Source organism: Medicago truncatula, chromosome 1 (genome assembly GCF_003473485.1).
Source record: "Medicago truncatula cultivar Jemalong A17 chromosome 1, MtrunA17r5.0-ANR, whole genome shotgun sequence".
Lineage (NCBI taxonomy): Eukaryota > Viridiplantae > Streptophyta > Magnoliopsida > Fabales > Fabaceae > Medicago > Medicago truncatula.
Genome location: NC_053042.1, coordinates 49,896,601 through 49,911,308, shown reverse-complemented (window position 1 = coordinate 49,911,308; position 14,708 = coordinate 49,896,601). Strand labels below are relative to the sequence as shown.

Here is a 14,708-nt window from a genome sequence, read left to right as displayed (position 1 = left end):
TAGGGCTGGAAATGAGTCGAGTTGAATCGAACCTGTTTAAGCTCAACTTGACTCGTTAAGAATTAGTTCGGTTCGAACCTCGATTCGAGTTTGACACGAGCTTTTTTTAGTTCAAGTTCGGCTCGTTTAAAGTTCACGAACAGTTTGGTTCGGCTCATTAGGTTCAATTCGTTTGTTCAAAGCGCATAACTTTCAGTATGAAAATGAGTAAAGCCACTTGAACACGAAACTAAAAAGTCAAAAAATTTAAATTTTTGACACATAAATATATTGGAATTTATACCAATTTTTAATGGACTCGATGAGGCTATTATTACAGTTAGTAATTAACTTAGGTATGCAACCACCAAATCCAGTTTTGCCTTCTTGTGTCATGTGTTTATCTTATTACAGATAATCGTATCCTCCATTTTTCATGCATGTTCCGCAGCGGGACTATCTTAGTTTTGAAATCCTTAAAAACTACAACAACACTGTGCATAGTGTTGTCTATTAATTTTAATGTAGCTCATTTTTATCCTATTATTGTTAAGTGCTTGTCTTAGTTTTTAAAGTAATATATATATATATATATATATATATATATATATATATATATATATATATATATATATAATCGAGTCATCTCATGAACCAAACGAGTCGACCTATATATAGTTCAAGTTCAGCTCAATTAGTTAGCGAACTTAATTTTCAGCTCAAGTTCGGCTCATTTAGTTCATGAACCAAGTTCGACGAATCAATTATCGAATCGAATTACGAACACTAATCGAATTGGTTCGGTTCATTGCCACCCCTAATCACAATGTATATAGTACTATACTATGTTTTTTTTATCATCCACCGCTTTGTATATCTCACTAGATTTTAGAATGAAATCATTGAATCTTTATTCTAAATTTTTTAAATTATAGGTTTTTTGTTCTTTTGAAGTCATGCAAATTTTAGGTTCTACAGTAATGTATAATTTTTCACAAGCACCAATTAAAAAAAATAGTTTTGTAGACTTCCCAGTTTGCACAGGGGACAGATGGGGCACCGACGTTGTCCGTTGTCCAAGGCTCCATCGTTGCGAACTGTTTTGTAGATCACCCGCTGCACCTTTCAATACAGCTTGATCACCACTGGGACATACTTACAGCTAATTATTTTATCATTATTATGGTCCACATTCCTATTGCATTCAATGTCTATATTTTTTATTTAAAAAATGTCTAGATTTTAATATATTTATTCTTGTTATGATAAAATGTTAGCAAAATTCATATAAAATCTTGATATTATGATTCCCATTATATCATACATTTATTTAAGAGAGTAAAAAGCATACTTAAACTTATGATATGTATTTTCTTTTGTTTTTGTTCTCTTTTATATTGTCTCCGAGTTTCTTCTTTTTTTCTAATTATATTTTTAGATGATGAAGAACTTCTCTTTTACGAAAAAGTTTAAAATTAATTTTTTCCTCCTACTTTCTATACTTTTATAGTTCCATTTAGTTATGTAACATCCAAGGCATAACGAAGAGAGCGGCTTTCCTAGATCAAAAAAAAAAATATAAAATTTGGTCTTAACAAATTTTTTTTGAGGTTCATTAGACCCTAAAAAAATTACTTAAATTCTAATGGGAGGTATGGTTGTTAGTAATAGACTTGGTTCTTTGGTGATCAATTTATAATTTATTGTGATGTTATAAAGAGAGTTAGTTCCTAGCCTTCCATAATCCCAAACTCTTCTATCAAAATCACTTTAAAAATTTAATTCAAATTGTAGGTTTGCTTTAAAACACCAAATTCTCATAAACGGCCATAGTAACACGGTTCAAAAGGGAGCGGAGAGATATACTTTTTATTTTATTTTTAGTTATTGCCTTTTGTCTGGAAACCCAACATGATCACATGTAGTCAAAGGTTTCTTTTCAATGGTAATCATGAAATAGATAGCCCGACTATTATTTAATCCTAGTTTGCGTACGACAATTTTTTTCAACTACTATTTTGACAACTTTATGCATACAGAGGTATTTTTATAAAAGCAAAAGAAAAAATCTTCAAAACACCATGCCAATATATGATAGGGATATATATATGTTGTCACAAAATATATGTTAATATATCATAACAAATTTAATATTTTTGCTCGTTAGAACTTGTGGACATTAAAGTGTCTGTTTGGATTGAACTTATTTTGAGTTTACGAAAAAATGCTTATACAAATAAATAAATTTTTATATTAATTTATAAGATCTTATTAACAAAATTGTATATTCATAAGTTGTTTTTTCATAAATTAACCTAACAAATTTATAAATAATACATTAATATTTTTTTTATTTACATAAGTTATTTTGTATAAATTTAAAATAAGTGAATCCAAACAGATCCAAAATTAAGAATCTACAACCGTAAAAAGTAAAAGCAAGACTAAAAGGAATACATCAAACACATATAATTATAGGTTATTGAAAAGTTATTATTTTGACCGCAAAAGAAACTTAGAACATCTAGAAAGTTCCCACAGTCTTTGCTTGTTTGGAGGATTATGCATAACAAAGTTCCCACAAATGAGAATATGAAGACAAAAGGGGTTACTAATCCTTCCATGTGTTCATCTTGCTACTCTGAAGAGGAATCCACGTTTCATCTCTTCTTCCGGTGCTCCTTTGCAATGAAACTTTGGAATTGGCTGTTTTCTCTTCTTAATACTTCTCTTCAGTTCAATTCGGTAGAAGACTTTTGACTGTTACTAGAAAGAAATTGGTCTCATCAATGTAGGTTGGTTATTAAATCTTGTATGGTTAATATTCTCAACTCCATTTGGCACAAAAGAAATCAAATTAGGTTCCAGGACAAGACCTTGCATTGGAAATCTTCTATCAACGAAATCATTGCTAAAACCTCAATTGCGGGCAATAAAACTAAGAAATCGGATAGATGTGACATGCTTGAGTTTAGCATCCTTAAAGCTTGCAAGGTTAACATAAAAGGCACCAAACGCTCCATCCATTAAAGAGGTCTTTTGGTTCCCTCCTTTAACCTCTTGGATCAAAGTCAACACAGATGAAGCATCCATCAAAAATCCAGTTAGAGCTTCTGCAGGTGGCATTTTTAGAGACTCCGATGGTGTTTTCATTGGTTGCTTCTCGCAATTCTTAGGCAGCAAAAATGCTTTGCGCGCTGAACTTGTGGCTGTCATGACTGCTATTGAAATAGCCTCTCTCAAAGGCTTCCAAAATGTTTGGCTAGAATCTGATTCGCAACTAGTTAACTTGGCCTTCAAGTCAAACTCAGTGGTTCCTTGGTGTTTAAGAAACAGATGACAAAATTGTTTAGTTAGATTAAGAAACATGAGATTTGTAGTGTCCCATGTCTACAAAGAAGTAATGATTGTGCTGAGAGTCTTGCTAACCTATACCTTTATTTTCCCTCTTTTGAGTTATTTTGGTCTTATATTATCCCTGATTTAATTAGAGGAGAGGACATTAGGAATATATTGGGTATGCCCAACTTCAGATTCAACACCTTTTGAAAAGGTTTTGATTCGGTCCCATGTTTCTATTTTGTATTTTTTTTTGGTTTAATATACTAATGTTTTGATGTTGTTGGCATCAGTTTAAAAAAAAAAAACTTAGAACATCTGAAAAATTAAAAAAAAAAAAAACTTGTAACAACATATCACATACTAATATTCTTGTAAAAAAAACATACATACTAATAAGTTGTATAATTGTTTGTCAAAAAAAAAAGTTGTATAGTTGTTTGTCAAAAAAAGTTGTATAATTAATTGATATCGTCAAATTAATAGTCTTCTTAAAAAAAAAAAAAAGAGTCAAATACTGTGATTATGAGATAAAATAGAGAAATATTCTTTTTGAAGAAAAAATAGACAAATAATTAAAATATATATTTTTGACTGGAATGATTAAAATACTTATTTTCCCCTCAAACAAAAAACTTATTTTAGGAGGATTCAAAACACTTGGATTTAGTAGTTTTTTTTTTTTTTTTTGAATAAAACGAAAATGATATTAACGAAAATTACATCATCTATCCAAGTCCTATTCCCTTAGCTAAATTAACCCTGTAGTTATTGAACAAGAAGCTGTTATCATCTTCACAATCAGATTCAACAACTATGTTCTGAAATCCCAATTGATACGCGAAATCCAAACCAAGCTATATAGCTTCTATCATCGGTGCCTCTTTGCTTCTCCGTTCAACCCACGTTGCTGCTGCCATCACATCACCGTCGGAATCCCGGATGACCACGCCTAGCCCCCAACGCCCTTCAACACTCAGGTTAGCATCACGATTGATTTTGTAATAGTTTGGGGGAGGTGCTTCCCATCTTGTGTGTTGGTAACGATAGATAATTGCTCTTGTTTGGGATTTAGGAAAATTAAAATTGACTAAAAAGTAATAATAAAATAAAAATGACTAAAAGACATTAAAATAAAATTATTATTTAATTATTATTCTAAACTCTACCAAACAAAACAAAATGAAATTGTATAAAAAAAAAAAAGAACATGCAGAGAAATAAGAAAGCCTATATCAAGGCACAACAGTCGCAACTATAGCCGCCACGCGTCTTTTAAGAACTGATTCCAAAGAATCACTTGTCGGTTGCACTTGCAGCCAGTAAAAGTACCAGACACGTGTCAGTTAAATTCTTTCTTTTTCTCTATAGCCACATTTCCACTACACCATCTTCACACAAAACCATAAACACTTTCCACCTGCAAAAAAAAATCCACCAAAATTTCCGGTTCAATTTCGCCGGAAATTTCTTCTATTCTTCTTTCTCATGCTTCCTAAATCACCTCCCCACTCGCCGGAATCACAACCGTTCAAACTCTCCACCACCAAAACCTCCTTCAAAACCACATTTCAATCACTTTTCAACCTTCAAAATCCACGAGCATGGATTTTCCTCATCTTCGTCTTCATCCAGATCCTCCTCTTCTTCAACCTCCGTAGATTCCCTGCCTCAATTCCCGCCCCTCACCACAACTTCCCCACTCGTCTCGCCGTAGTTGATGGTGGAAGAAGAATTCAAAACTACACTGTATTGGATTCTATTCCCACTATAAACAGCGATGAGTGCAGCTCCGGTAGAATTTTCGTTTATGATTTACCGAAATTCTTCAACCAAGAAATCCTAGATAATTGCGATAATCTCAATCCCTGGAGTTCTCGCTGCAACGCTCTCTCCAACGATGGATTAGGAGAAATCGCAACCGGACTCGCCGGAATCGTGCCGGAGAATCTCCTTCCATCGTGGTACTGGACAGACCAATTCGTTTCAGAAATCATCTTCCACAACCGTATGCTAAACCACAAGTGCAGAACCATGGAACCCGAATCCGCTGCGGGGTTCTATGTTCCATTCTACGTTGGACTCGCAGTGGGAAAATACTTATGGATGAACACCTCCACCGCGAAGGATCGCGATAGTCACTGCGAAAAGATGTTGATATGGCTTAATGAACAACCGTATTACAAAGAATCAAACGGTTGGGATCACTTCATTACAATGGGGCGCATCACATGGGATTTTCGTCGTTCCAAAGATGAAGATTGGGGTTCTAGTTGCATCTACAAGCCAGGGTTAAGAAACATCACTCGCCTTCTGATAGAGCGTAATCCATGGGACTATTTCGATATCGGTATACCTTACCCCACTGGATTCCACCCTAGTTCATTTTCCGACATTACTCGCTGGCAGAGCTTCGTCCGTAATCGCCGCCGTAAATCACTCTTCTGCTTCGCCGGAGCTCCTCGCCGCAGTTTCCGGAACGATTTCAGAGCAGTTTTGTTGAATCAATGTCGTAACTCTGGTGGCTCGTGCCACGCTGTAGACTGCGGTGGTTCAAAGTGTGCAAATGGAACATCGGCGATCACTGAAACTTTTCTTGATTCGGATTTTTGTTTGCAGCCGAGAGGGGATAGTTTCACGCGGCGGTCGATTTTCGATTGTATGGTGGCTGGTTCCATACCGGTTTTTTTCTGGCGGCGAACGGCGTATTTACAGTATCAGTGGTTTTTACCGGAAGAACCGGGGAGTTACTCGGTTTATATTGACCGGAACGCGGTTAAAAACGGGACATCCGTGAAAGCGGTGCTTGAGAGTTTCACGAAAGAAGAGGTTAGGAAAATGAGGGAGAAAGTGATTGAGTATATTCCAAGGATGGTTTATGCAAAACATAATGAAGGGATTGAAGGTGTTAAAGATGCTTTTGATTATGCTACTGAAGGGGTGTTAACAAGGTTCAAGGAACAACTACAACCTGGGTTTCATAAGTGGAAATGAGAATGTGGTAAAATGCATTGTTAGATTTAGATAAAAAGAATAAAAAAGAATGAATAAATATATAAATAAGGATACAACATGGTTGTTTCACATAAATTTGATAGGTTAGAGTTTTTTGTCTTTGCTTGTCGGGATTTATTTTATTTATATAGGATGTACCATATATTGATGAATTGATATTGTGATTCTTTTTTTCCAACAATGGGTCGTTATACATTTATGGATATTGATATACTAGTATGGTGTATAATAATAGCATTAGTGCATGACATCAAGGCGGTGTCTTGGTGTTGGTCTTAAGAATTGCTTCATGCCTTTTCTACGAGTGGTGTTGGAATCCGAGAGAGTGCATAAGGCGGAGGTGAGGTGACTGCTTTGGGAGGTCTGATTGGGTGTGGTAAGATGGTGCTTAGCTGCTGTTTCGGCTGTTTGTGCTGGCTGTGTGTCTTGGGGTTCTGTGGCCTTGTATTTTGGCCTTCACTGTGTTAATTTTTCTTTTCTTTTTTGTTCGGTACTGGTAGTTTGGAATTTGGATTCCTGTGCCTCTTTTCTCTCCTATATTGGCTGTGCGCTATCTGTGTTGTATCAGTTTGCCTTTTGCACATCCTATGCTAAGGTAATTAATGAATATGCGTTATTTCAAAACTAAAATAAAATAGTATTAGTAGCATGTTTGGTGAACCTTTGTTTGAGGCATGTCATGCAATTTGTACAAGTGAATCTATATCATTAGGATCCAACTCCTCTAGAGTGTATACAACTAATATTAAAGGGTAAAATGAGTAATATTGAACGATAATTAACAAATTAAAGATTGACATTGTATATACGACATAACAAATCATGAATTTATTACATTAATACCTCTTATTTTTTCACTTTTCACTTTATTAATTTTAGAGAATCTTACTAAATAGATTCATGTTTTCACTTTACACTTTATTAATTTTAGAGAATCTTACTAAATAGATTCATGTTTGGTGTACACTCATATGGTAGTATGCAATTTGATGGAGAAAGAAATGAGAGACAATTATGTGATAAATTGATGATGTAATTGTAAGAGAGAAAAATAGATTATATGAAGCGTAGAATAGATTATGTGATAAATTGATGATGTGATTGTAAGAAAGAAAAATAGATTATATGAGGCGTAGAATAGATGTAAGAAAATATGAAGTGCTCAAATATAGTGGTTGTAATATATAAGTGCGGTAAATGTTTTAGTTTTGTAAATACTTTGTTGTGGCGCGTTATGTGATTATCAATGTCTTATAGAAAAAAATGTGTTCATGTAAACAAAAAAACTTCACCGTTTTAAAATGAGTGATCTATTTGATTATTTCACGCATATTAGAAAGGATGTATGAATAAATTAGAAGATGTCATATTACCATCCGACTTGTGGAAACATTTTCTATTTTCATTTCATATTTTCAAAATTTAAAAAATATGTTTGTTTTAACGTAATTGTTTTCTTTTCATTTCCTATTTCCATATGAAAATGTGCAAATATCAATATCAAGCAGATCAAAAAGAAAGTTCTAGCCTAGAAAGTTGAGAAAAATACCATAATATCAACAAGTCTCCGACAATGAGACTAGAAACTTGATAAGCCTACAAATGTATGGTTTTATTGCATGATAAAAAAACATTGATTATACAAGGACTTGTGAGTACCAAATGTATTTTTTTAGGTTGTTTAAGTCAAAAAGATTGAATATTTGAAGGTTTGATGATCATGATTTTGAAAAATATACACTTTATAAAAAGCTTATGGGAATTATTAGATTCCAAACATAAGCAAACAAACCAAATCACAATTCCTCATATTTTTATGGAAAATCAAAGTCTACAGATGAGGTGAACTAAGATAACTATTATCATGGTTGCTATACTGTTGTAATCCATTAAGGGCTATTGCCCTATATCATCTCAAAAGCTTTTAGCCTATTTTATGTTTCAAAGCTCTTGTTGAATCGTTAAAGTTAAACATCAACCTTCTCATTTCGATGCATAAATCGATACATAGACGTTTCATAACAATAATAAGATTGAATTAGATGCTTTGAAACTCCATAACAAAATAAATAAATGGAATTATGAAAGATTTATCACTGGATTACTTCGATAATTTCAAGACAGGAAGAGAACTACTCACTCATTAGAGTGATGACCTTAAACAAAATAAAGAGGAAACAAGAAGTATGGAAAGTAGACATTTCATTGAAAATACAAGAACAAGATTGCATGAGCTTCTATGTGTGTACAATGATGAGAAAAACTTAGAATGCAGGCCAATTTATAGGCACCGAGGCCATAATTTTGTGCAATTCAGTAGCCACCAAGACATAAGTGCATATTATTACATGAAACCATCAGAAACCAAAAAACCTAACCATCAAATTTAAATTCAGCAGGCTATTACGATCATAACCAACGTTACAGGCAACCGTGGTTAAATCAAAGCTAGGTCCCAACTTATCCCAGACATTATTCGATGTTACAGCAGGTGATTTAATGATTCGATTTTTGATTATATTCACATAAGATAAATCTTCTTGTGGAATTTAAATCTTGATTGTTTTGCTACACTGTTCTAATTCAGTGAAGGTCAAACAATTATATTTACTGAGACAAAGGAATCAGCATCTCAGCTTGCAGAGTTGTTGCATGGAGCAAGAGCTCTCAATGGTGACATTCAGCAAGCACAACGTGAGGTGAGATATTAATGAATTTTGTTATAGTTGAAACTTCAGAATACTTATGAACTTGATATGTTTCTTTTTTTCAATTTTCTCTTTTGATTGTATCCTGTCACTGGCAGGCTACTTTGTCTGGCTTCAGGTCTGGGAAATTCATGACATTAGTTGCCACGTTGTGGCAGCGCAGGATCTGTATATTAATGATGTTCAGTTAATTATTCAGGTACTTTTTGATGCTTATGCATGCGATACTATGGATCGTTGGTAAATTCATCACGACATTATATGCTGATATTTGTACTTGATTTAGTGTGAACCTCCAAGGGACGTAAAAGCCAATATCCATCGTTCTGGGCGCACAGGAAGTGCAGGTATCCATGAGATTTTACTATTGTTTTACATTGCGGTTATAAAATTTTGGGTTATACAACATTTTATTCTTTCTTTCCATTTTTAGGTAACACTGGAGTTGTTGTTATGCTTTATGATCCAAGGAGGTCAAATATACCTAAAATAGAGAGTCAGGTGTTAAATTTGAACATTAATCTGCCCCTCAAGCCAATGATATTGCCAAAGCTGTTGGCAGAGAAGCTGCATAAATGATTATGCAGGTGTCTGATAGGTATGTTTTTATTTGCCTATTTTGTTTAATGCTGTATTTTGCTCTTAAAATATGTCATAAGTGCAGTGTAATTCCTGCATTCAAGTCTGCTGCTGAGGAGCTTTTGAATAACTCCGGTTTATCAGTTGTTGATTTATTTGCAAAGGCTCTTGCCAAGGTTGTTGTTAGTCAATTTTCTTCCTCATTTTCTCCATTATTTTCTTTGCAATTATTTAAAAAAAAAAATACCATATCCTTCATGTTTTTTTTTTTCTTTCTAATTTTCTTTTATGAGAGGTTTATCATGTAATCTGCAAGGTTATACTGACATCAAAAAAAGATCTCTTCTCACTTCTATGGAGAACTATGTTACATTACTTCTCGAGAACAGAAAACCATATCTTTACCCCAACGTAAGAACTTTACAAAGGAATTTGGTTACAAACTTACATATTATGTCATTTTTTTTTACCAGTAGGAGTTGAACTCAATATCTGAAATTTACAACACTCACACATTGTGCACCAACCACCTTTGCTAGACCCTGGTGGTTACAAATTATGGCTTATACATTTAGCTTTAATCAGTATAACTTAAAACTAGGATTATTTTTCATGATATTATAATTCTGCATGCGTGTCTGAGTTTCATTATGTACTCTGCACAATTATCAGTTGTAGGAACCCTTTCAACTTGTCTGACTTGCTCTTTCATCTACTGTTATCAGTTTTGCATATAAAATCTTGAGGAGGTTTTTGCCTGAATAGAAGGTTGAGGCTGTGAAAGGTCTTACTATCACTGCAGATGGAAATGGTGTTGTTTTTGATGTAGCAGCCGAAGATTTAGATACATATCTTGCTGGTAGAGAATTTCGCTTGAATCATCACTTGTAAAGAGTATAGTTGGACATTTTGTTTTTATTTTATTTATATTTTTAACTCTATCATATTTGTTCTTCAGGTAAGGAAGATGCTTCATATGTAAGATTAAAGGTGTTGAAAGAATTGCCGCGTCTGCAACAGAGAGATCAATCAAGAGGGGTTAGATTTGGTGATGGTAGTGGCCGTGGTGGCGGTAGTAGGTTTTCAGGTTGTGGCAGGAATGGTAGATTTTCAAGTGATAGGTTTTCCAACGATGGTGGTAGAGGTCGTGGGGGCAACTGGGTTGGGAACATTTGGTGAAGCCTACTATTTGTTCAATATGGGAACATAGCTGCATGATGCTTCAATGGAGATGACTAGTTCAGTACGATGAAGCTGACAAGAATGTTAACCTTTGTTCAATGAGAAAATCACCAATTTACCCTTTAAAATTGTAGTGGCTAAACATTTATACCCTTTGAAATTTACAAATAGGCAACAAAAAAAAAGACCTCCATTTCGAATGGCATTGAACAATTTGACCATTCTTTTAACTTGTAAGAACTAATTTAACAATAAGTACTTGATATGGTACTCCATAAGGGTAAGTTGATGGACATAATTTTTAATGAAGGTCTCTTCTACTTATTCATGAATTTCAAGAATATAATTGCTCGAACTCTACAATTTCATAAGACGAGTTGGTGATTTATTTAAAATCAGAGTAGGCAAAATTACTTTCTTGATCTTTAACTTAATTTCAAATAATTTTTTTTTTCATGTCATTTTGATCCTTTGCATATGTATTTTCAAAAATATAAATCTACATTTACATATGAATTATAAGGTGGATTCTGAAGACTCAATCAAGTCCCTCACCGGTGGAGGATGTAAAAAGCGCCGTTAAATTTAATGAGCGGATTAAATTTGTTGATATTAAAAATGAGAACATTAACAAATTTCCACACACAATCCTGCATTATATCTTCCCTGTCCTCTCCAACCCACCAAATTCCGTGGAAGATTCTTGCTGCAAATCAAAACTTTTCTAACAAAATAATCTATCTTTCATGTGAGTCGTCTGATCCTCTCTCAAGTTTAGTGTTTAGATGAAGGAAATAGAACCATTGGTAGATTAGCATAAACAACACCATGGATATGTAATTTAATTATGAATATGGCTGCGTTTTACTTAATTAAGCATTGGTTGCTTCTTTGTTTTGTTTTTCATGGTTTTAGCATAACAGATCGATTAGAGGTTAAAATTGAATAGATTTCCTAAACCATCTTTTCATTATCACCACAACAAGAGAAGTAGGTATATATAAAAGCCAAAAGGGCATAAGAACCATATATAGTCCCAACCAATATACAACTTTTGTTCTTCTAAAGTTAATTGGTTGCAAAATTAATTTTTTTTCTTCATATAATTTAGATTTTCCTTGAGTAGTTTTGCAAATTTTAGCAAGTTAGAAAAGAATCAAATGAAGAAGACATAGTGCTAGAATTATGTGTGGAGATGTATTGTAGTTCTCATTTATAATATCAACAAATCTGAACCGCTGATTTAATCTGATGGTAATTTTTATGTGCTTCACCGGTGAAGGACTTGATTGATCCCTCACCCTAAAATCCACCGAATTATAAATTTAAAACTTAAAAATTGATACACAAATGGATTTAAAGGATGAAGTGAATATAAAAAAAAAAATTGATATGTATTACACGTGCAACTCGTGGACAAAGTGATAAAGACAAATTTGCCATCTTCCTTGGTTGTCGATACTTCTCCTTCTGCCTCTGCATCACGCGAAGTCATCATCGAAACCCATTCAACTTCACATAACCCGTTAACTTTCTTCCTCATAAAAAAAAAAAACGATGAAAGAGCTTCTTCTCCTTCTTTTACTCTCGTTAACCTTTCGATTAACCCTTTCAGGCTCAGTGTCAGAGTCTCAATCTGTTTCTCTTCTGCCTCATGCCAATGAATCCTTCAATATCAGTTATATTCAGGTAATAAATATATAAAAACCCTTTTTTGTTATTATTATTATTATTATTTTCTCGTTTATGCATAATATTGAAGATCAAGAGTTTTTGAATTTGTTTGTTTTATAGATGAAGAATGCGGGAAGTTGTTCTTACTTTGTTGTTATATCAACTAGTTGTTCGTCTCCTAGGTATACCTCGGATCAAATTAGTATTGCTTTTGGAGATGCTTATGGAAACCAGGTTTTCTTTCATTTCTCTATCTATTTTTATTGCTTTTTTGGATTTCGTTTTTAGTCTCTATAAATAAAATCACACTTTTTAGTCCTCTTAACGTTTTTTAGGCGCCTTGTTTCTATTTCATTTGTGGGAGTTTTAATTAATAAAATCATACTTAAGTCTTGTTTGGATACACAGCTTAATTTTCAGCTTATAGTATAAGTGTTAATCATGATATGCACTAATGTATAGGCTATTTTTATAACAAAAGATAAAATAAAGTTAAATTTCTTTTGCATAAGCTTTAAAGTATCCACATAAGCTATCTTGGAGAGCTTATGAAAATAACCTGAAAACAACTTATGAACATGTCATAAGTTGTATGTTTTTCCAAACAGTCTTGCAGGTGCTTTTGCCAGTAGATAAACTAAAATAAGCCTAATCCAAACATGCCATTGGTCTATATATATTGCTTATATGCTCTAAACTGCACAAATAGCTGCTGCTGTTGTGTATGGGAAAGCTAACAGTTTGATAAGTAACGCCGGCTGAGTTGATTAGTTAGGTATATATGTCATTTGGTGAGGATTAGAAGAATTGGGACTAGGGAGAATCTTGGATATCTTGAATATTGAGGGGTTTGTTCAATGTTCATTCATCCAATAAAGAATTTATTTTTTCTGATTTGGTTACTATCACATTCTAACACTGACTTCTTTTTTGTTTGTTACTTTGAGCGAAGATTAAGTTGGAACCTTTAACTCACTTCGTTTTATTGTTTACAATTGTTGAAAGTCTCAAATTGGATGAAATATGGTCTGAAAATGTATTAATTAGTAGGAGTCATCCTGCACCCTACAAGCCAAGCCAGTTTTGTAGGTTTGAATTAGACCCAACCTAAAGTTCTAAGATGATATTAGAATTTATCCCAGATCCACTAATCGCTATCGGGGGTGAGGGAGGTGTGTGTTCCTAAGTAGGAGACATCATTCACCTTACAGGCTGGTTTTATAGGGTTGAGTTGGCCCGAAATAAAATCCTAAGAACAAGATAAGTATGGAATTTTGCTTGCTTTTTGTCAACTGTAGCAACTCTATCTGCTCATTCATTCCTTAAAGAATATATTTTCTGATCCAGCCTCTATCATACATTCTAACACATGCTTTGTTTTTGATGGCCGAGATTAAGTTGGAACCTCTAACGGACAAACTACAAAGCTTTTTTTTATAGTTTACAAGCATTAAGTATAGAATCTTGCTTGCTTTTTGTTAACATGTAATGACTCTATCTGCAAAGATTTGGTGTATAAAACGATCTTGTCCGAAAGATGAGTCTGGCAAATTCACCGAACAAACAGATCCATGGCTTGAGACTGTTTGTAAATTGCATAGAACAAACTCAAAGTAGAATCTGACTAGAAAAACCCTCGTTTTCTTTATGCATCTTGCTAACTAAGGAAGGTTTTATTTTATATAATTGAAAATTCATTTTTTCCCCTTCCACTTGCTATCAGATATATGCTCCAAGACTGGATGATCCATCTTCTGGTACATTTGAGAGCTGTTCTTCAGATACATTTCAGATAAATGGTCCATGTGCATATCAGATATGCTATGTGTACCTCTATAGATCTGGCTCGAGTGGTTGGAAACCTGAAAGTGTGAAAATCAATGGTTATAGTGGAGAGCCTGTAACTTTCTATTACAACACTTTCATTCCCAGGGATACATGGTATGGGTTTAATTTGTGCAATGATGCTGCTTCTTCATATAAAGTAAGTGCTCAGAAATGGCTAATATTAGTGATTCTAGGATTTGTTCTGAGTTTCTGGTTGTAAGTTTATGTACTTTCCCATACATTTCCTATACTTGTAACCGCGAAACTTTGTAGTTAAGTATTGTATGCAGAAGTAGAGACACAAGATGTTGAAAACCGATGGTCATGTTGGTTAATTACTTATTATGTGGCTTTCCAGTTCCTTTTCAAATTCTTTGTTTTATGATAAAACTTTGATAAATTATG

The 14,708-nt window shown here is 33.7% G+C and overlaps 2 protein-coding genes, 1 long non-coding RNA gene and 1 pseudogene across 3 annotated transcripts; all 4 read left to right on the top strand.

Moving 5' to 3' along the window:
* The first annotated feature begins 3,935 nt into the window (after positions 1-3,935).
* LOC112416344 (uncharacterized) lies at positions 3,936-6,990 on the top strand. Its single transcript, XR_003006703.2, has 2 exons — positions 3,936-4,298; positions 6,569-6,990. It is a non-coding gene; the product is annotated as an uncharacterized lncRNA (long non-coding RNA).
* On the top strand, positions 4,708-6,549 carry LOC11420240 (xyloglucan galactosyltransferase XLT2). The gene has a single exon (XM_003592345.4). It carries the CDS (start codon positions 4,807-4,809, stop codon positions 6,310-6,312), a length of 1,506 nt encoding a protein of 501 aa, XP_003592393.2. The 5' UTR covers positions 4,708-4,806; the 3' UTR covers positions 6,313-6,549.
* A 1,529-nt stretch (positions 6,991-8,519) lies between the features above and the next one.
* Positions 8,520-11,134, top strand: LOC25485109 (DEAD-box ATP-dependent RNA helicase 7-like; annotated as a pseudogene).
* Positions 11,135-12,212: 1,078 nt separating this feature from the next.
* LOC11420239 (embryo-specific protein ATS3B) lies at positions 12,213-14,673 on the top strand. Its single transcript, XM_003592344.4, has 3 exons — positions 12,213-12,491; positions 12,597-12,710; positions 14,200-14,673. Exons 1-3 carry the CDS (start codon positions 12,360-12,362, stop codon positions 14,521-14,523), a joined length of 570 nt encoding a protein of 189 aa, XP_003592392.1. The 5' UTR covers positions 12,213-12,359; the 3' UTR covers positions 14,524-14,673.
* Positions 14,674-14,708: the final 35 nt, after the last annotated feature.

Coding starts and splice junctions, on each gene's coding strand:
- LOC11420240 (XM_003592345.4), top strand. CDS start 4,807: ATGCTTCCTAAATCACCTCCCCACTCGCCGGAATCACAACCGTTCAAA.
- LOC11420239 (XM_003592344.4), top strand. CDS start 12,360: ATGAAAGAGCTTCTTCTCCTTCTTTTACTCTCGTTAACCTTTCGATTA. Junction 12,492..12,596: donor TCAATATCAGTTATATTCAG/GTAATAAATATA, acceptor TTTGTTTTATAG/ATGAAGAATGCGGGAAGTTG. Junction 12,711..14,199: donor GAGATGCTTATGGAAACCAG/GTTTTCTTTCAT, acceptor ACTTGCTATCAG/ATATATGCTCCAAGACTGGA.